At 42.9% G+C, this 20,648-nt stretch overlaps 3 protein-coding genes across 3 annotated transcripts; all 3 read left to right on the top strand.

Annotated features, from left to right (window-relative positions):
• The first annotated feature begins 411 nt into the window (after positions 1-411).
• Positions 412-6,712, top strand: LOC114789781 (zinc finger protein 616). The gene is made up of 2 exons (XM_028979159.1): positions 412-790; positions 1,395-6,712. The coding sequence occupies exons 1-2, from the start codon at positions 586-588 to the stop codon at positions 5,390-5,392; spliced, it is 4,203 nt and encodes a 1,400-aa protein (XP_028834992.1). The 5' UTR covers positions 412-585; the 3' UTR covers positions 5,393-6,712.
• Positions 6,713-8,227: 1,515 nt separating this feature from the next.
• Positions 8,228-9,682, top strand: LOC114789782 (trypsin-like). The gene is made up of 5 exons (XM_028979161.1): positions 8,228-8,267; positions 8,369-8,522; positions 8,691-8,950; positions 9,155-9,291; positions 9,533-9,682. The coding sequence occupies exons 1-5, from the start codon at positions 8,228-8,230 to the stop codon at positions 9,680-9,682; spliced, it is 741 nt and encodes a 246-aa protein (XP_028834994.1).
• A 353-nt stretch (positions 9,683-10,035) lies between these two features.
• On the top strand, positions 10,036-20,290 carry znf576.1 (zinc finger protein 576, tandem duplicate 1). Its single transcript, XM_028982138.1, has 10 exons — positions 10,036-10,126; positions 10,725-11,226; positions 12,179-12,697; positions 13,240-16,694; positions 16,998-17,169; positions 17,247-17,417; positions 17,819-17,920; positions 18,062-18,236; positions 18,319-18,523; positions 18,660-20,290. Exons 2-10 carry the CDS (start codon positions 10,767-10,769, stop codon positions 19,899-19,901), a joined length of 6,501 nt encoding a protein of 2,166 aa, XP_028837971.1. The 5' UTR covers positions 10,036-10,126; positions 10,725-10,766; the 3' UTR covers positions 19,902-20,290.
• Positions 20,291-20,648: the final 358 nt, after the last annotated feature.

The following is a 20,648-nucleotide window of genomic DNA, read 5'->3' on the forward strand; positions in this document are numbered from 1 at the left end:
GAAACAACGAAAAAACGAAAGAGCTCTAATTGTTATTAAGGATGGACTTCTACATTGCCTTGTTTGATCAACATTTTTTATGTTGAAAATTATGAAAGTATTTTTTAAATTATAAATACAAATATAAATCTTTTTTTCTCTGTTTCTATAATATGTTTGGATTGGCGGGTGTTTGCTGACTGCTTTCTTCTGCAATATTGTTTTCTTCAGTAGACGTTGACAAACGCTCAGCGGATGTCGCGCTGAGCTTGTAGATCGCGCTGATCTACAAGTCACGTGCTCGCCTGGTTCCCGGTCCCAGTGCACCTGCAGATGTGCTTGAAATCGGCCCTCTGCGCGATTCAGGAAGTTACGCGTGTCGTAATATCCGGGGGCCGCCTGTTGTGTTTTTTTCCTCTCCGCCGCTGTCCTTTGCGGTTTACAAGCCGTTTTACTTACTGTGCGCTACAGGGAACTGTGGGCGAGAACGCAGCCTTCATGGCCGCAGAATTGTATACGCGTGTTGTGGGATAGTTTGTCGTGGCCGAGAGGGAGCCAAGCCCTCCGTCGCCTGTTTTTCTGCACTGATTGAATAAAATTAAAGTGATGAGCGAGGACGGATGCGGTGGCCCAGCGGGGTCCGAGAACCGCGTCGAAGTTGTGGAGCTCGGCTCCGTTCACACTGTTACAATTAAAGAGGAGCGGATCGAGGAAGACGAATACGACCAGATAAAGTTGGGGGAAGCGGCTGCAAGTTCCCAGAGAGCTGCCAATAGCGGAGCCTCCCCGGATCAAGACGACCGAGTTGGCGGTAAAGCACGTTTTTTAACGCGGTTAGCGCGCTAGCGCAACGCGGCGTGTTTTGCTTAGCTTCTTGGCACCACTTCAGCTAACCATGCGGGCCATGTCGGCCTTAATAACACTTAATTAGCTTGGTAGATGCCTAAACTCCATTTTTTTCCTCCGCCATGCTCCTATGGAGCTGATGATATAAAAAGCGCCCTTAGTCTGTACGCATCTGTTCACTGTACCCAGTTCTACACATTTCTGTCAGTGTTGGTAATGTTGTTTTGCCAACATTAGCTCTAAAGCGAAATAAAGAATAGACAGAGTTTTTGACTATGCAAAACATGAAACTGCGTCTTTCATTTTTATTTTAATTCGCTAACAAGTTTCTTAGCGGCGGTTTTCAGGGTTGGCCAGCCTGTTGTGGACCACATCACTTTGTCTGAACTGTCAGATGCTTTGATGTGCATCACATTTTAATGAGAAATTTATCAATCCAATAAATGCTTTGTGCAGAGTTTAAATGAATCAATTATTTACTTATTTGATAAGTTTTTTTTTTGTGAACTTTATTTTATTTAATAAGTCAGTATTGTGGTTGATTGTCCATTTTCCTTTGTTGTTCCTAGGGGATTGGCAAATCAGCACTGTGGATTGTGTTGAGACCTTTGGGGATGAGGAGGAGCCCTGCCTGGAGGATCCTAGTGAAAACACCCATGATGGGCCTATAGTCTGCCTGGATGTTGATTCGCAGTGGAATGACCTTCTTGTATCTGAGGATGGAGGTCGGAGGATCCTGTGTTGTGCTTTGTGTGGCCGCAAGTTTTCCAACTCCAGAGGCTTTTTTAGCCACCAGCTTAAGCACCGCAATCAGGCAAGACAGCAGGGTCTTGGGCCTGTGAAACCTCGACTGTATGAATGTGAAGACTGTGGTAAATCATATTCCAGTGTTGGCCAATATCTAAATCATCAACGGTCTCATAAACAGGCCTCTAAGTCTGTATTCCACCAGTTGGCTCACCTCAAGAAAAAATCTTTCCAATGCCCTACCTGTGGCCGCTCTTATTCCCGTGCATCTGCTCTCGATGCCCACCGACGTTGCCATGAAGTGAAACTTGTGAAATCCCGCAACAGTGGAACCCTGAAGTCACAGCTGCCTGTAGCTTCCATTGAAACTGACTGTGATGACAAACTAAGTTCCAAGCCTGCAAAGGAAAGTCCAGAAAAGACGTATGCTTGCACATGCGGCCGGTCTTTTCGCACAGCATGTGGCTTGAGCACACATCAGCGATTCAGCAGCGTTTGCAGTCCCTCTGTTGTTAAGGTAATAAAGGAGGAGCCAAAAAGGCCTTTTCAGTGTTCTGAATGTGGGAAGGAGTTCATAAGCAACATTGCCTTGGCATGCCATGAGCGCTGGCACAAAAGACGAGACCAAAGTGGCATATCCTTCACCTGTGAAGAATGTGGCAAGGTTTTCACGTCGCTCACCTTTTACCACAAGCACCAGAGGGTGGCTCATAGTGAAGAGGCACCAGCCAAATCCTTCCTTCATCAAGTGCACCAGCTCAAAAAAAATGCATTTGAGTGCGAGGATTGCGGTCGCAGATTTTCACGGGCCTCCGCACTGCAGTCTCACAGGCTATGTCACACGGACGTCTATGATGATGTGATTGAAAACGCACCTCAGACATTAAACATGGGCACTTCACCTCAGGAGAAGCTGTACTTGTGTGACAATTTGAAGACTGAAAACTTTGCCATTGGCGCAATGATTTATTCACAGGATAACACTCAGGTTCCGGAGATTGATGAAGAGCAAGATCACGGCACTGACTATAATTTAATGTCAAGTGAAGAACTAAATGTAGAAGTGGTTAGTGTTACAGAATCTGATTTTTCATCAGAGCATGAGGAGGTGGAGGAGGATGTTCTGGAGGATCGCAATCCGGACTTGCATTTAGTTTGTGAATCGGACCATGATGAGAAAGAGGAGACTTCTGCTAACCAAGGCCAGGTGGCTCCAGATATTCCTTCAGAACATTTAAAACCAGAGGTAGATGTAAAAATTGTGCAAGTTGAGTTTGAACCAGCTGATGACAATGTGCCCGAAGAAGATAGTTTGTGTAACAATGCACCTACTCAGCTGGAGAAATATGAATGCTTGGAGTGTGTGCTCTCGTTTGACAGTGCAGAGATTTTGCACCGCCACAGATTGTGGCACATGGATGGAACAGGGGAAGAGCCACGGGTCAAAAGTCCAGAGGTTATAAGCACTAGTGATCAGGCCCTAATTTGTGAGCAAAATAACTTCTCAGTGGGTTATGAAAATGAGCATGTGCTAAAACACGAAGAGCCCCTCCCAACTGACACGGTTTCAGAGCCACTTGACTTAAAGAAAAATGTGAAATGTGACGATTGTGGCATGCTCTTTTCTCGGTTTTCTGCCCTGCTTTCCCATCAGCAGCAGCAGCACACTGTAAAAAAACCCTTTGCATGCCAGCAGTGTGATCAGAGCTACTCCAACGCTGACAGTCTGCACGATCACCAAAAGGTTTGCTCTGCTAAACCAGTTCAGGAAAATGTCACTGTGGAGGAGAAAAGGGATTTGTTCAATCCCAAGAAAACTTTATTAGGCCCAAAGGCTTTCCACTGTGAGCTCTGTGGAAAAAGCTTTTGGTCTTCTGGAGCATTGTCTCATCACAAACAGTCACAATGTGAAGATGTGAAGAGTGACGTGTACCCTGCTCTTAATGGACGTGGCAGACCTGGCAAAACTTCGTGCCCAGTTTGCGGACTAAAATTGCGGCGTAGGAGTTCACTGGCGAGACACATGATCGGACACAGCCAGAAGCGGAAGGCAGTGCACACATGTGAAGTGTGTGGAAAGTCCTATCACCTCCTGACTTGTTTCTTGAAGCACCAGCTTGTGCATGAAACTCCTCTGCCTCCTGCTAAATCTTTTGATCATCAGGTGGAACAAGTAAAGAAGAACACCTACAGCTGTGTCGAGTGTGGGAAGCTCTTCTCCCGCGAAATGGCTCTCCGGTTCCACATGAAGAGCCATACGAACGAGGTGGGCTACACAGTTTCGACATCCACTAAATCGAAAGCCAAAGGGAATGTGCTGCAGTGTCCGTCTTGCTCCACTCGTTTTAGCAATGAAGGCATGTTGCAGGCCCACCAAAAACAGTGTGGAAAACCAGAGAAAACCGCTGAGATGCCTTCAGAACCAGATCGGTCCACGAATTCTCCAAAACCATCATTCAAGAGTAAGTTGCAGGACTCTGGCAAGACGTTTTCTGTCCTTGGAGCCCTTAATTTTCACAGAAGAATTAATTCCCACTTGTCAAAGTCTAAATCCAAGATGTCTAGAATCGCTTTGCATGGTAAATTTTGCAAAAGGGAAATAAATAAGACTGGCCCGTATGTATGTCCAGAGTGCGGTAGACATTTCGCAAACAACTCCGCTCTTGGAACGCACAGACGATGGCACACCGACAAGAGGTTTGCTGGGGTTCTGTCAGTAGATGGCGAGGCTCCTCCCCAGAGACCATTTCTTTGTAATTTGTGCGGTAAAGGGTTCTTCTATTTATGCGTTCTGCGCCGGCATCAACGGCATCACCCCCCGCCAGCGGAACGGCCTGAAACGAGCATGGTAACCAAAACGAAGAGTGGCCCTTCACGGTCCCCGCCCCCTCCTGGAGAAACCACCCCTCGGCCCATTATGAAGCCCCCTTCCGTCCCAGTGGCCATGAGGGGGAGCAAAACTAGTCCAAAGTTGACCGTTCATCAGTGTCCCCACTGCCCCAAATGTTTCCTGAAAATCCGAGGGCTGCGAGCGCACAAGTGGCAGATGCACAGAAAAGCCGCCCATTCCGCCAAAACCCTCAGCCCTCCAAAGCCCTTAACGTGCTCTGGCTGTGAGAAGCCGTACAATTCTCAAGGCGCTCTTTACAGCCACCAGAGAAGCTGCGGCATCAAGAAGGAACCGCCGGACTCCCCCCCTGCGGGACTGGAAGAGGCGATTTTCCCAGAGCAGACTGGGAAATGTTTCTTTAAGTGTCACAAGTGTGGCAAAGCGTTCCCCAGTGAAAATCATCTAGCTGCTCACAGGGACATGACCAAATCGCGGCCGTACTGCTGTGCGCTGTGCTGCCGTGGTTACTGGACCGAGGCCCAGCTGCAGCAGCACCTCGCATGGCACGATGAGGTCCGTCGGCGACTTCCTGCCGAACTGCGTTATAGGTTGAGTGCTTCTCTGTCACCTGGCTTCTCTTCTAAAGCTGAAGCCTTACCTCAGTCGCCACCTCTTTCTCCAGGAACTCAGGCTTTACAAGGCCACAAATGCCACTACTGTGGCAAGTCTTTCTTGTCCCCGCATGCGCTGCAGCAGCACGAGGCCCTGCACAAGACAAATGAGACGTACCACTGCACCTTCTGTCCTCAGATCTTCACCGAGGTCAGAGATATCATTCAACACCAGCAGCAGTGTAAGGGGGAAAAAGAACAGACTGGTGTACCCACGAGAGACACAGAGCACCTCAAATGCATTGAATGTGGAATGACTTTTGGCCAAGAGACAGAGTTGCACCAACACTACATTGAACATGCTCGTGGGGTGTGTTAATTAAATAACGGCACCACAGTGAATTATGGTTCAGATGCTTTGCTCATTTGGACTGAGCTACCTCTGCTTTCTGTATTAATCAGTGTACAACATTTATTTTGTTTGTGTGTTAGAGGATGATGGGCAGGTTTTGAATCTCGTCTTACTTATGATCAGTAGTGCTTTAGGTGCTTTCCATGATTTAAATATTATTGCATTCATAGTGACTATAATCCTCTATAAAGCTTCTGCACTGCGTATTTCTTAATATGTGATACAGTTCTGACAAATTGGTGCTTTCGTGTCCTTTATACCACATTACCTAAATTACATTCTTCATAATATTATGCATTGTTTTCCCTTGTCTTCTTCATGTCTTATAAACTACCACCTTAAATTCATGAGCTATTTGACCCGTCTGATAATGTTAATGTGCACAAATGGCTACTTTTTCTGAATGTTACTATTCTGAAGGCTGTTTTAAATATAATGGCTAAAGTTTTTAACTTTAACCTGTAATGATTAAAATAAAAAAGTGACATATGAATTTAAAAAATGTGTTTGAAATTGAGCATTTTTTCCCTTTCTGCAAATGTGTAATTGTTTATCTTATGTTGCAGATTTGTGCATCCATGGGATAATTGCAGTGTTACCTGAAAAAAATTAGCATATGTTTGATTCATAGCCCAATATCTCCTTAATTTCACAATGTACTCATTTTTGTTTAGTAATGCATGATGCGTTCATATCGCTTCTGAGTATAGCTACCCGACTGGCCATATCAAAGCATAATATTTACTGTGTGGCTCAGTGTTTGCTGTATAAATTTATCCAGGTGTGCCAGATTGACTCCACCATTACCTGCTGTATTCACAGGGCTTTTTGTTTTTTTGGAGACTATTCATTTAATCTCAGAAAATGTGTATACTATTGGTATGAAACTTTTAAATTGATTTTTGTAATGTCAAGTAAAATGTCTAGTGCATGTAATTTGATTTTCTAAAATGAAACCTGATTTAGGTTTTGTTATCCAAATGTATGGGGTGCTACTTCAAAGATGTGTTTGTGTGGCGCACTTGTCCTCCATTTTCTGACATCTGTGTCCTGTATCTTCACATTTTTCTTCTAATGGCCGATGTTGCATTGCTTAATAGTAATAGCTGCAGTGTTTTGTTTTTTTTTCTTTGTGAATGTGTGATTATGGTTTGAGTACTTAATATATTATGTTACTTCTACATCTTACTCCGCATTTGCCCTGTGTTTACATGATGTAATGCAATTATGCTGCTGATGCTTATGAAATGCTTTGCATTTCATATTAAATAGAGATGGACTCTGAAACTTAACATTAAGCAAATGTTTTGCAGTACTTGATCAGATTGAGCACTATTCTAACCTTTTTGAAATACTATTTTAATTTCTTTGAAAGAACTGGTTACAAATGTACATACAAAAGCGTCTATAGAATTAAGCTTTAAAGTCTAATGTGTTTTTTTAAATGGTGTAAGTTGAATCTCAGTTGTAAAAATGTATTGATTTAAATTAGTGGTCCTTATTAAATTAGTGAATGCTACCATTTTAATACTTAATTGATTGTATGATGTTTAAATAAAAGATAAATTGTCTCAATTCATGGTGTTGGTCTTTTTGATAACATGCCCTGCAGATTGTCAATTTCCCTCTGGGATGAATAAAGTATCTATCTGCATCAACACAACTTTGTGGGTCAGAGCATGAGCATGACATTCAGTGGACAAAACCCCTATGTTTTCAAAGTAGCTGTTTATTGTCCTTTGAGGGTCATTTTTGAGATTATCTGCCAGACTGCCCTTTGAGATCCTCAAGGTCTACTCCCATGTTGTAGTCCTGTCAGAAGAAGAGAAATCAGTCAATGGAAGCACAAGTAGAGTTAATGCTTGTTCCCTTTGTGAAAAAGTAAACTTCTTCCTGGAGTCTTTTAAAAACCATCAGAAGCTGCATGAAAAGTGAAACTCCACCTGACTTCCCCTGCAAGGCATGCATGAGCAAAATTGGACACCCCGCAGGAATACACACCTTTTACCTCTTTAGGAGGAGTTTGCTCACTGCAACTGCGAGAAAAGCAACCAGTTGACTTGTCCATCACCACAAACGTGGTTAACTGTCAACTTTGGACTATCACCTGTTCCATGGCTTTTCAGCTGGGAAACATTATAACTCACCATGTGGGGGTCTACCAGCTGGGAGATCCCAAATCTTTAGGTGAGTACTGTCACAGTGCTGAAAGGAGACACATGCCAGAGGGGAAGTGTAGGGGAAACAGCCGACCATTAAATTAACAAAGTAGAAGTATGTATTTGTACACAACTATATTCTGTCTATGTAATTAACTGTCAGAATCAAGACTTTTGGTTTTTGTCATTTACAGTAAATATCTTACTGCAAAGAGAAACATTAATGCATTCTGCTCAAACTTTTATACACAGCATGCTATTGTGCATCTTCATCCTTCATCTTTTCATTTGAGAAACAGATTGGTCACTCTTTTCTTTCTGCTTATATACCTTCTGCACACCTTCTAAAGCACATTTATGGTTTATTAGTAAACCAGGAAAAAGCATTTTCTATTTGGTCTTTTATATCAGTAGACAGGATAAGAGGCTAAGAAAAGAAAATCAAGGCAAATAAACACAACCTGTCCACATCCATCTGCTGTGGGAAAGTGAGATAAGAACGTTTTGAACACATGGGAATTTTCACTTGAATTCCTAAATATAACTAGTGTTTGAGCTGATATGCAAAAAGGAGAGGCAGTGCCAAGTGTGTATATATATATACACATATCTTACCTCACTATTTTCATGGTTACTTGGAGAGATGAGGGTTGCTGTGTTTGCTGTACTGTTCGTGGCAGTCTGTAAGTATTAATATATTATAAAAAAAAAACTGTAAAAAAAAAAAAAAAAAATTTACATTTTAATTTTTTAATAAAATGTTTTATTTTTATGTGACTCCCAGCCTGCCTGGATGATAAGATTATTGGGGGTTATGAGTGTGAGCCTCACTCCCAGCCATGGCAGGTGTACCTAACATTTGATGATGGACAGCGTTGGTGTGGAGCATCCATGATTAATGAGTTGTGGGCAGTCTCTGCTGCACACTGCTATAAGCCGTGAGTATTTTTTTTTTGTCAGTGCAAAATACCAAATCCAGTCTTGCCGCTGCCTTCCAGAGTGCATGGTGTTTTAATTGACAAGCCCTTTAACGCTTGGTGTAACAGGTTTTGGTAACTAAATCGTTTTTTTTTTTCTGTTTTCCATCAATTCTTTTTTCTTCATAGTCCCCATCGTCTTACTCTCCACCTAGGAGAGCACCATATTTTTGAAGAGGAGGGAACAGAACAAAGGATAAGGCCAGAGAAGGTTATCGCTCACCCTAAATACAATGATTTCTCATTCAACAATGACATCATGCTGATCAAGCTGTCCACACCTGCAACTTTCAATGACAATGTAAAGCCAATTCCTTTGGCCACCAGCTGTCCCCAGACTGGAGACCAGTGTCTTGTCTCAGGATGGGGCAATCTGATTACCTCAGGAGGTAAGGAATGAGAAATTACTGAGAAAGACTGGAGGCACACTGGTCCTCTGGTACTCCTCAAGTGAACATATTATAGTATGCACTATTTTCTTCAAATAGTTGTTAAGTTCATTGGTAATCATTATTTGTCTTCATAACCTTCAATGCCAGTTCTTTGAATGCATTAATGATCATGGTATTATTCCAATGTGCTGTGTCTTCTAGTGAACTATGCCTCAGTTTTGCAATGCTTGGATCTGCCTGTCCTCTCACATTCTTCATGTAAGGCTGCCTACGGTAACAAAATCACTGATAACATGTTTTGTGCTGGATTCATCGAGGGAAGTAAAGATTCCTGCCAGGTAATGATGCCAGTGCACTTCAACCAAAACTAGGTTCAGAGAGATGTATCCCAGAAATGTCATTTTATAAAGAGATTTATGCACATTTTTCAGAGCTTGCATTAAAATGTTGTAGTGTTTTTGAAGGCCCCATTTCCTAGTCAATTCCAATCACATGCACATACATATGATTGGGCAGTAAAAAAGAAGAAAAAAAAAGATTATTCAGTATTTAAAATAATCCAAAACCACTCTTTTTCAGGGTGACTCTGGTGGCCCCTTGGTTTGCAATGGAGAACTTCATGGAGTTGTATCTTGGGGTTATGGCTGTGCTCAGTCAGGATACCCTGGTGTCTATGTAAAAGTGTGTAATTACATTGACTGGGTCAAGTCCACAATTGCCAACAACTGAACATGGCAATGTAACAAAGCATTAATCCTGATATTAAATTTTCTTTTGACAAAATATTTCTTAGCATTCTGTACTGTTTATAAATTGTGCAAACACACAAAAAATACACATCCACCGAACAACTGAATTGGGTTATGTTCTTCACGATTAAACAAAATCATTTGGAGAAAGCTAAATATATATGTGGTTAAATGGACTAATAAAGGTCAACCAGTAATGGAGCAACACTGAAAGAATGGATGGACAAATAAATTAGCAGTTAGCTTTGTTAATGTAAGCCAGAATCCATATGGCAGTTCGCTGCGTCGGCCGGTAAGCAGGAGGAACTACATTACCCAGGATGCACCGGAGACGTTGGCTGTGACGTATACGCGTCTGTATCCAAATCCCCGCATCCATTGTACGTGTGTTGCGAAGATGCCCGGGCGGAAGAGGCTGATATAGGTAGATATGTGCATGTACATATTCCTCCCATGTGCAGATGTTGTAACGGAGCGTCGTAGTGGGCGTGCAGCCGTCAGCATGAACGTAATAGCGCGACTGATACAGCTAACAAGCTACGCGCGCAACGTAACTGCAGACAGTTAAACAATAGACAAAGACTAGCTAGCTTGTCGTTTCAAAAGCCACATAAATGGATCCCACAAAAGCCACAGATCGAGGGAGGTTTAGTTGATGTGGGAAATACGATACGATATGCGTTTACAGCTGCCATGCATGTTTCCTTTATCATTGCTTAACAGTGTTTTGTTATTTGGTATCACATGTGGCATTTGGTATCATTTGTGGCATATTTATTAGGATTTGCTTAATGCTAAACAATTTTTATTCTAATAATGAAAACCAACGTGTGTTCTTAGTTTTGTGTTATGGACACTCGAATTTGCAAATTCCACACATAACCCATTCAAAACATCCGACATAATAATAGATTATTAATACATTTTTATATTATTTGTATAATTAGATGTGTTATATATATGTGCATTTGTGGCATTTTTTGCTTTTGCTGATGTGTGTATAATTTATTTTCTTTTTCCAGTGTATGGTTATGTCCAAATAAACATCTGTGACACATAAGAGCATGAAGCAGAGAGCCATGGAGATCATGAATGGGATGACTGGTGAACTTGTGCCTTGTCAGGAAAATATGACAGTGGAAGAAAATGCAGACAGCAACTTTACAGAACCAGCTCCACTTATTGAAACAACATTAAATAGTGTTGCCCCCACATTGGTGTCCTTGATCCCTAGTCACACTGAGGATACAGTGACAGTGCCAATATCTGAGTCTGAAACCCCTGAAGATACAACAGCTTTGATGACTATGACAGAAACAGAAAGACTTGGGCAGAATAACAGCACAGATCCATCAGAGCTTCCAGCTGCAGTCAGTGTTGTGTCTGATCGAACTGACAAGGACTTACAGCCAAACCTCCACACCTCTGGTGGCGATACAGTCCGGAAGAAAATCCCTTCTAAGAAGGACAGAATGGAGCCACTAAAGTTGGATATGACCAAACTAAGTCTTACACCCCTATCTTGTATGTATACTTAACTTGACTTGTTGACTAGTTAGCATGTGTGTTTGCCATTGCTTTATATTTTAAAAAAATCCTGAATCACTAAAAGGATTTACATTTACAGCATGAACATTTACATTTACAGCATTTATCAGGCGCCCTTATCCAGAGTGACTTACAATCAGTAGTTTTAGGGACATTCCTGCCCCCTGGAGCAACTTAGGGTTAAGTGTCTTGCTTAGGGACACAATGGTAGTGGGATTTGAACCTGGGTCTTGTTCATAAACAAGTGTGTTACCCCTAGGCTACTACAGACACATTGGCCAGAAACAAATACCATGTTTGATTTAGTATGATTTAGTATGCTTTGGCAATTAGCATGATTCTGATTTAAAACAAGTATACAACAATTGGACTTAAAAGTTTCAATCCAGTAGGTTAATATTAGAACAAAATATCACTGAATGTCTTCTGAACCTTACATTATTACTGAAGTCAAAAGAAAACTGTTGGTAGTTTGTATCTATGTTATCTACAACATTGTAGATGGAGTTTGCAGCACCCTTTTAATTTTTTAAGGCATCCAGACAGATTCATTTATCAATTTCCTGATAATGTCATCTGCTTTCCCATAGAGGTTTAATAACATTCACATTTACAGTATTTATCAGACGCCCTTATCCAGAGCGACTTACAATCAGGGACAGTCCCCCTGGAGCAACTTAGGGTTAAGTGTCTTGCTCAGGGACACAATGGTAGTTAGTGGGATTCGAACCCGGGTCTTCTGGTTCATAGGCGAGTGTGTTACCCACTAGGCTACTACCACCCTATTGACAGTATTCTGTTTCCTAATTTGAACATGACTCCAGAGAAAAATCTCTGCTACGTGAATATGGTCTTTTGGTCCTACAGGTTTTCCTGAAAACCAGCTGACTATTATTTTTACTTCTCTTCTATCCGTTCCTCTATCCAGCATCCCAGCTCTCTTTGCAGTGCCTGGAATGTCACATTATCTTCAGTGACAACAAGAGCAAGAGGCGTCACCTCAAAATGAGCCACCCAGCCGAGTATGAACAGTGCATGCTGGGAGATTCACTTTTTGCTTGCTATGTCTGCGACCGACATTTCACGTGTTCCACTGACCTGATGGCACACCAGCGTGCCCACACAGAAAGGCAGCCCTTCAAGTGTCCCATCTGTGAGGAGGCCTTCAGCAGATCTTCTGAGCTCACTATGCATAAGAAGATCCACTTCAGCAGTCATGGCTACACCTGCACAGACTGCGGCAAGCCCTGTAAGACTCTCACCCTTCTTAAATACCATCGTCGCACACACACGGGCGAGAGACCTTATGTCTGCAAAGTGTGCAGCAAGAGGTTCAGCATGCCTAAAGCCCTGCAGAAACATTTAGAATCTCACAAGGAGGATGACTTGGAAGACACTGGAAGCAGAGTAACCACAACTGTAAAAGTGCAGAAGAAGAGAACTACCGGTGAGTACCTGCATTGCATTTTTTGTTTCATTAGCTCATTTTATCAGTTGGTTATATATTTATGTTAAAATAATACTTATAGTTTGTCAAATTGCTTTGTTTACATAGTTTTATCAAGAGCTGTTAGTAACAAAGAGACTTTCTATTCCCATTGTTGCTGTTCCATGTCCATTAAATATATAAATCTCACAGAACAAGGAAAAGTTTGAGAAGTTTGGATTATTTTAAAAAGTTTGCTTTCACCATTGAACTCTAAAATTATACACTAACTCACCATCCTTAACCGCTTAGTCCAGTTACTCAGCGTCACGGCTGCCTGAGTCCATCCTGGGACACTGAGCACAGTGTGGGGACGTCAGCCCACCACAGCGCACACTGTAGTTTATTCAAGAATATAAAACGTGTTGTAGTTTACACAGACACAAGCCCATCAATTGAAAAATAACAAGTCTCTTAATTTATCCAGAACTGAATGTTTGAAACTGAACTGTTTGTTCTAACCTAAATTGAGAACGGTTTTACTTTTTACGTTAAATGTGCAGGTAAACCAGAAAGGAAACATGCCTGCTCGTTGTGTAATGCATCGTTTAAGACCGTAAAGACGCAGCTTCACCATATGAAGCGCAAACACTCATGTGAAGATGTGGTGCTGACCAGTGTATCAGCTGTAACGCAGCAGCCAACCGTCACCCAGGCAGCAATGTGTCCACCAACTCTATGCCTACAACCATCTGGAGAGCCACTGCAACGGATTGATACGATTGAAACGGAACACATTAAAAGGCTGATTGAGTCTCTTGGAAATGTTAAGAAGGTGAATCAGTTGTTCATATATGGGGTGGATCAGGTACCTCTGCAGACTGGTCCTGTCACACAGCCAATTAGGTTGGAAGTGAGCCCCCAGTCTCTTCAGCCTGTGGAGTTAAAAATCATTGCAAATGAAAAAAAGATGGTGGAGATACACAAGACCAAGCCTCAGTGTAAACCACTGACATCTGTAGGCGGTGGAGGACACGGCGACACCCTGGCACTTTCACAGACTCCAGCGGAAGAAACACATCTGTTAGAAGCACAAACAGAGGAGCAGGTGGGGGACAAACCTGAGACTTCACAAGCAGATTTAGAAACAGTGGAGTTGGAGCTGATTCCTGTTGACGTGGATGGATCGGTAATCATTGAGGAGAACTGTTTATTTTCTAGTATGGTTGCAACAAAAAGAGTTGATGATTTAATGCACACAGATGAAATGGAACATGTGAACGATCAACTTCTTGATGCAACTGCTGATGCAGCTGAATCCTCCTCTGTCAACCCAGCCTCTTTGTATGAAAATCCTCATCAGCGTGTGGAGGCTTTTTCTGATAACAAGGCACAAGTAAAATTAATGGATGCAAATAAGTCTGTTCCTGAAACCGAGCAGCCAGGATCAGCACAGGAAACTGTGGACTCTTTACAACAAGTGGACACAACACAGACGGAACAGTCGTTTGAAAACAAAGAATATGGTCGTGGACTGGAGATGGGGGAGCTGCCACTGGATACTTCTCGTGAGCCACAAGGATCTGCCCATGAAGGGGGACAGCTCAGTCGAGCAAACACAGATTCACATATTGTTGAAGATTCTCCACATCCACAGTCTTTCGAAACTGATGTACAACAGAGTGAGCCAGCAGCTGCTAATGTGCCATCCAAATGTGGTACGGAGATAATACGGATGGCTGAGAGGAAGCCTGAAAAGAAAGCTAAAGTCAAAAAGCAACCTACAGAACGCTTGCTGAACCGTAAAACTGGGAGCAAAGCTTCAGTGCAGCAGAAATCTCAGGTGAAGGATAAACCAACGAAGGTCTCAAGAACAAAGAAAGGTCATCTTATGGTGCAGTTTGGATTTGCCGAGAAAAATGGAAAAAGCTCAAAAAAGCATGCCCACGGATCGAAGAGTAAAGGAAAAGTGGCGAAAGAAGTTGTTGAAGAATGTTCTCCAGGCCAAGGTGGAAATGTTAAAAAGTTAAAGAAAAAAAAAGTTGTAAAATGCAAAAAGTCAAAGGTATTGGAAAATGCTAAAGCTGACATTGACCAGGCGTGTAAATCCAGTGATTCGGTGCAGATCAACGCTCAAGTAGAGGATCAAGGACCACAAGTGAAATCCCGAAAAAGGAAAATGAAAAGGCATGGTGGTCCTGACAGTACAGTGACAGATGAACCAGAGGCAAGGCCAGAAATGAAATCTCCATCTGTAACTAAGAAGAAGAAGCAACAAGAAAAAAATCCATCACCCAGGAAGAAGACTCCAGAAATGAGACCAAAGAATAAACCACACTTAATGTTAAAAGCAGATGATCCAGTCAGTGCCATTTCTGATCCGATAAATCAGCAGGCCCTTCTCCTACTGAAGGGCCACAAGCAGCCACAGTTGAAAGTTCATAAACTGGATGCTCCAAATACCACGAAACAACTAGAATCGGTGCCTTCAAGCCCGATTCACATGAAAGGCCACTATAATCATGAAACAGTGATACTCCTGAAACCGACTAAAGGTTTGAAACTGAAATCAAGAAAGAAACTGGGTGAAAAAAACAGCAGAAAAAAGGCAGCAGAAAAAACGATGAAAAAGGCTGCACAGGAAAAGTCACCGTCACTGGCGAGTTCTGCTTCTGTGAAGACCAAGCCGAAGCCTGTTCGAAGAAGGAAGTCTGCCCCGAGAAATGACATGGAGATAGCATTAAGCTCTCCTTACTCAAGTCGCGTTATTGGGTGCCATGACTGTGGTAAAAGTTTCTCGGAGGTGTCAGCCTTACAGGAGCACATGGCAGCTGCTCACACTCTTGGTTGTTCACAAGTCATTTTTTCTGAAGATCATGTCCTGGTTTCAAAGTCAAACGAAATGGGGACCTCTGTTCTCCCTAATGTGTTTGGGACGCAGGTAACTGGGGGAGACTGGGATATAGAAATAGAGATGGGGGAGATTGGGGACAAAGTAGAGCAAAGGGTGTCCTTCCCGGCCTTGAACCCATCGCCTTCTCTGCCTCTTTCTTCTGCATTTGAAGGGGAATGTAACGAAGATGGGAAATATAAAAGCGCTGCTTGTAATGAACTGGAACCCACTGCCTATCCTCAAAGGCAGAATCCAGCAAGTCAAGAGTTTACGGCATTTTCTCAAACTCCACCTGCTTCTTCAGCACAAAGTGGTCAGATCACGGATTCAGATATTAAGAGGGAGATGCTCCTTTCAGTACCAACACTGGAGCATGCAGTGATGACTGCACAGATGGACCTTCCGGAGACTGGAAAGAAGCTAGAGATGCGTGATGAAACAGTGGGTCTGGACTCCAGTGTAAGTACTGTTGAGGTTCTAGATAGACAGAAACCAAATGAACACTCTCAGGGTGATGATCTGCACAGTGGTTCTCAAAATGAAATCTCTGACCTGGTCCACCTGGTCACAAATGGCAAATCTGCTACAGACCTAAAGGCATCAGAAGAGGACCCAAACCCAGATGCAAAGAAATTAGAAGATGCTGAATTACAGAGGAAAGAAGAAGACAAAAGAGGAGTGGCACGAGGTAGGAAAAGGGCAGGTGGAAGGAGTAGAAGAGGCATCAGTAAAAAGAGGGCCACAGGAAAAGGCAAAACAAAGGAAACAGAGCCTGAAAAAGATGAATGTCAGATAGTTTACCAGCTCTACCCAGTAATGAATGATTCTGAAGATAGAGAAGAAGACAGAAGCAAGCTTCAGCCGGGTAATAATCACTCACACACTAACACAAACGACTTGCCCAAAGAGCAAGAAGAGGAGGTTTTGGAGCTGGATTTGGGTAACACTACTGTGGTGAAAGTGGTGAAAACTGAATATGAAGAAATAGCAGAAGAATCTGGAGGCCAGGATAGATCTGAAGGAAGCACTTCATGCATTTTGTTGGAAAGGGTCCTTACATCCAAAGAATCTTGTGAAAGGCAGTCAGAGGAAAGCCTGCCTGAAATGATGACCAGCCAAAACCAAGTGAGTCCTGCACCAAATTACAGAAGCATTTTTTTTTTTTATATTGACTGATTATTTGATGAGTAAGTGAACGATTATGTGCTGTAAAGCTGCAGAATCAGCTGATCCATTAGGGCAGTGTTTCCCAACCATGGTCCTGGAGGAACGTTGGCTAGGAAGTTTTTGTTCCAACTCACATATCTTCACAATCTGCCCCACTCATTATTAGGCCAACCTTTGGAGTGAAGACGTTCCTCCAGGACTAGCGTTAGGGACTCAGATGATCTGTGAGTGAACTGGGTTTTCTTCACATCTTCTTCCCAGGGCTTCCCTGTAAGAGGAATCCTGGTGCGTCAGTCAAGTGCTTGTGAACAACAACGTGGCGTTCAGATGTTTGTGGTCAAGGAGGAGGACCCTCTTATTCTGAATGAACCCCAGTCTGTCACATGCCAAAGTCACCATGAAGCAAGAGATGGACAGTCTTCAACAGCTTTCGGTACATTTTAGGGAACTGCAATTTGGTGGTATCCTTAAGTGATTGTTGAGCCCTTATGAATGTTGGATTATTTGCAGGGCCTGATGTCCCAGTGCATGAAGGAATTGGAGTACGGAGTAAGAGGTTAAGGAATGAGACTTCACCAGTGTCTTCTGCCGGGTACCAATCCCGTGAGAAACAGTTCATTTTCTTCCCAGTAAAAGAAGAAGAGAAGGAGCTCCTGCTTGATCCACCAGAGAGAGCAGAAAGTGAGTTCTGAATAGATTGCATTGTATATATGCATGTGTGTATATACATATATATTTCATTTACTTTAGTGGTTACCGGATGGTTTACTGTACTTGTACCCCCATTCTCCCAATAATGACCATCTTGGAAAACATTTGCATAGCCCTATTCTATTATCTTACAGAGAAGGGAATAATATGAACATTATTTATTTCTGACTGTCATCCGCTGTCATACTGCTCTCCAACCCACATCAAGCAAGGATATTAAGAAGAATAACTAATCTGCATTGAAACACAGAAGCTTTTAACATTAACAGTGATGTCCAGTACACTGGAAGGACCCAACAGACCACAGTATTTGAGGGAGGGTCTAGTATAGTGTCTGTGAGAGTATAACATTGAATGCAAATGTTTTTCAGCATCTGTACCCAGTGGCTCGGTACCAGATGGATTTGTTGAAATCATGGCCGGATCAACACGGCTGGGAATACACTCTTCTATTTATGCCAGTACCGAAGAAGGTAAAAAAAACAAAACATTAATTGTTCATCAGTCATATTTTCACACAGTTTATGCTTACATAAATAACCTAATAAATCCATTAATGTTTTCTGTGTGAGGAATGTGGTGGCAGTTCGTAGCAGTCTTCTCTTGTGTTTCAGGTGAGGTGGTCACAAAGAAACAAGACACCCAAGCCCTTCTACAGTTCCTCTCACAGAGTTCTGATACAGAACACTACGACATTTTTGATTCTTACCCAGAGGCAGAAGTGCTTGTTATGTCCAGTTTCAATGGTGATCAAAACTGCAGAAATAAGCCTGTTTGCAGACAGACTATGTATGTCCTTGCCCCAAAAATATCTTTTTATATTTTATGTAAGTAAAAAAAAGCTTATTCTGCTGTTCTTGCTCTCTTACAGCTCGCCATATCAGAATGGCAGTGAAGTAATGAGTTTGGGAACTTACCCTAAGAAACCGATTGATTATTTCACCCAGTATTTTGACTGGGAGACATGGGAGATCATTGCCAGTTCCACCTCGAAAATGTCTAAACTTTCCACTCCAGTCACGGCGAAAGAGGTGGCTCAGTTTGTTGGAATTCATATTGCCATGGGAACTCTAAAGGTTAGTTAGTGTAATAATATATGGTTTTTAAATCGTCTTTAAAGCTATGTTTCAGGTTTTTAAATGTGTCTCTGATCAGACTAAACTGCCTTCTGTAGCTCCCTCATTCATTGCTGTGTTTCTTTTGTCATTCAAGTTTCCATGTGCAGAGCTGTACTGGAAGGATTACACCAGGGTTCCCCTCATAGCTGATGCCATGTCAGCATCCCGAGTCTCAGAGTTAACTCAAAACCTGAAGCTCTCCAGTGGGCAAGATGCCTCAGCGGGTAACGTGGATGAAGACAGGAGGCCATCCAAGGTGACCAGCTCTTCAACAGGAGATGAAGAAAATCTTGAGACTGCATGCACTCCAACACTAAGAGCCGACCCCCTCAGCAGAGTGCGTGTTTTTATAGACAAGGTGCGGCACGGATGCCAAAGACTAAAGCAAGGAGGAAGCCATGGAATTGACCAGTTTCCATTGCCTTTAAGGCAACACACGAACAGTCCCTCCCACACACTCCACCACACTGCAATGATAAGTACTTGTGGTTTAATTGTGGACTTCAGTTTGAGCCTTGATGACTCTGAAAGGGAAGACATTGTTGAAAAAATGGTCTCGTCCTCGGGCGTACACAGGAACGATGGGATGGTGTTTCTCTGCAAGCCAGAGCTCTCCACCCCCTCCATGCTAGAGCATCTTCTGGAGGCCGGAGTCCAAAGCGCTGGCAAAGTTGGTGGGGCAAAGGGACAAATTGGTGATGAATTTATCAGCTCAGATGGCAAACTGAAATTATTCAGATGTCACCATGGCTTCATCCTGTCTGTTGCCGGAAAAGCACGGCCCCATTCAGTTTCTCTGGTCAGTGGCTTTGACCGGGCACTCCGAGCCACTCAGTTCAGCATGGACCTGCGCGGTGTTTACGCCACACCCTGCCTGTCCCCGTCACCTGCATCCTGGCCGCTGTCTGTTCTGTGGCACCTCACCGATCTCTCACTGGTGAACTCCTGGCTGCAGTACAGGAACGACCAGAATTACGAGCAGCAGCCTTTGTCCCTGATGTCCTTCAGATTGGAGGTATCGAAAACGCTAATCCAGGGCAGCGGCTCTGATGCGCAGGAGTCGATGCCCCCCCATCCGCCAACTCCACAATGGCCAAAAACCGCTGGGACGCCAGGGCCGGCTCCAGTCCTCGAGGCTCCTGTCCCAGAAGCTGCCGTACGTTACGATGGCCTCGGCCACTGGCCAGAGCAGCTTGGTGAGGGGGAGGGGGGCAGGTGTCAGTTCGGAGGATGCGAGCGAACATCTCGGGTGCGGTGTTTGAAGTGTTGTGTGTTTCTGTGCATCTCCCGCAACCACAACTGCTTCCTGAAATTCCACAATCAGGGGAGCAGCTAAGATTTTGTAATGAATTCTATTATTTTAAATGTTTTAATTTTTTACATTTTATTTCATTTTGGATTCGATACACTGTTTGTAATGAATTATGTGTCATTTGTGATCCCTGTCTATAGGCTATTAGGCCTGTTCAATGTGCAATTTGCTGTTTCATTTTCTAAACAAAATTAGGTTTTGTTTTGTAAAGTGATGCAGTTTTTTATAGTGTTTTAAGATGAAAAAGGGTATTCTCATGCCATCATATCCATAATGAATCATCTGCACAGTTTAAATGGGAATGTATGTCAAAGGGCCGCCTTTCACTGTGATGTGATAAAATGTATCATTTATTTATTGTGTCCAGCAAATATATCTTTGCTAATTAAAATCAAAGCCACTCATATTTCATACTCACTTGTAGTGTCTGTTATTCTGTTGAGAATCCTGTCTGATACGTATGACTATATAACAGATAAATAAGTCCAATTTATTAACTAAATATAAGGTCTATGCTGGGATGTGACACCACAGTGGCAAACTTTGTAATGAAAGCAGTAGAAAGGAATCCATCAGAGGGTTATACATGACAGCAACCTCCCAACCCACACATGGTGTCCCTGCTGCATTGTTATTGTTCCACAATCAGCTGTAATTATCAGGTCAGGGCGTGTCCCATTCTCAAAAGGTCATGTTGTCACCTTGTTGTTGCTGAATTGGCCCCAGTCTGAGTATGTACGTGTGTTCATGTATGTGTAAATGTGACTTGAG

The sequence above is a fragment of the Denticeps clupeoides genome, chromosome 5 (assembly GCF_900700375.1).
Source record: "Denticeps clupeoides chromosome 5, fDenClu1.1, whole genome shotgun sequence".
Taxonomy (NCBI): Eukaryota; Metazoa; Chordata; class Actinopteri; order Clupeiformes; family Denticipitidae; genus Denticeps; species Denticeps clupeoides.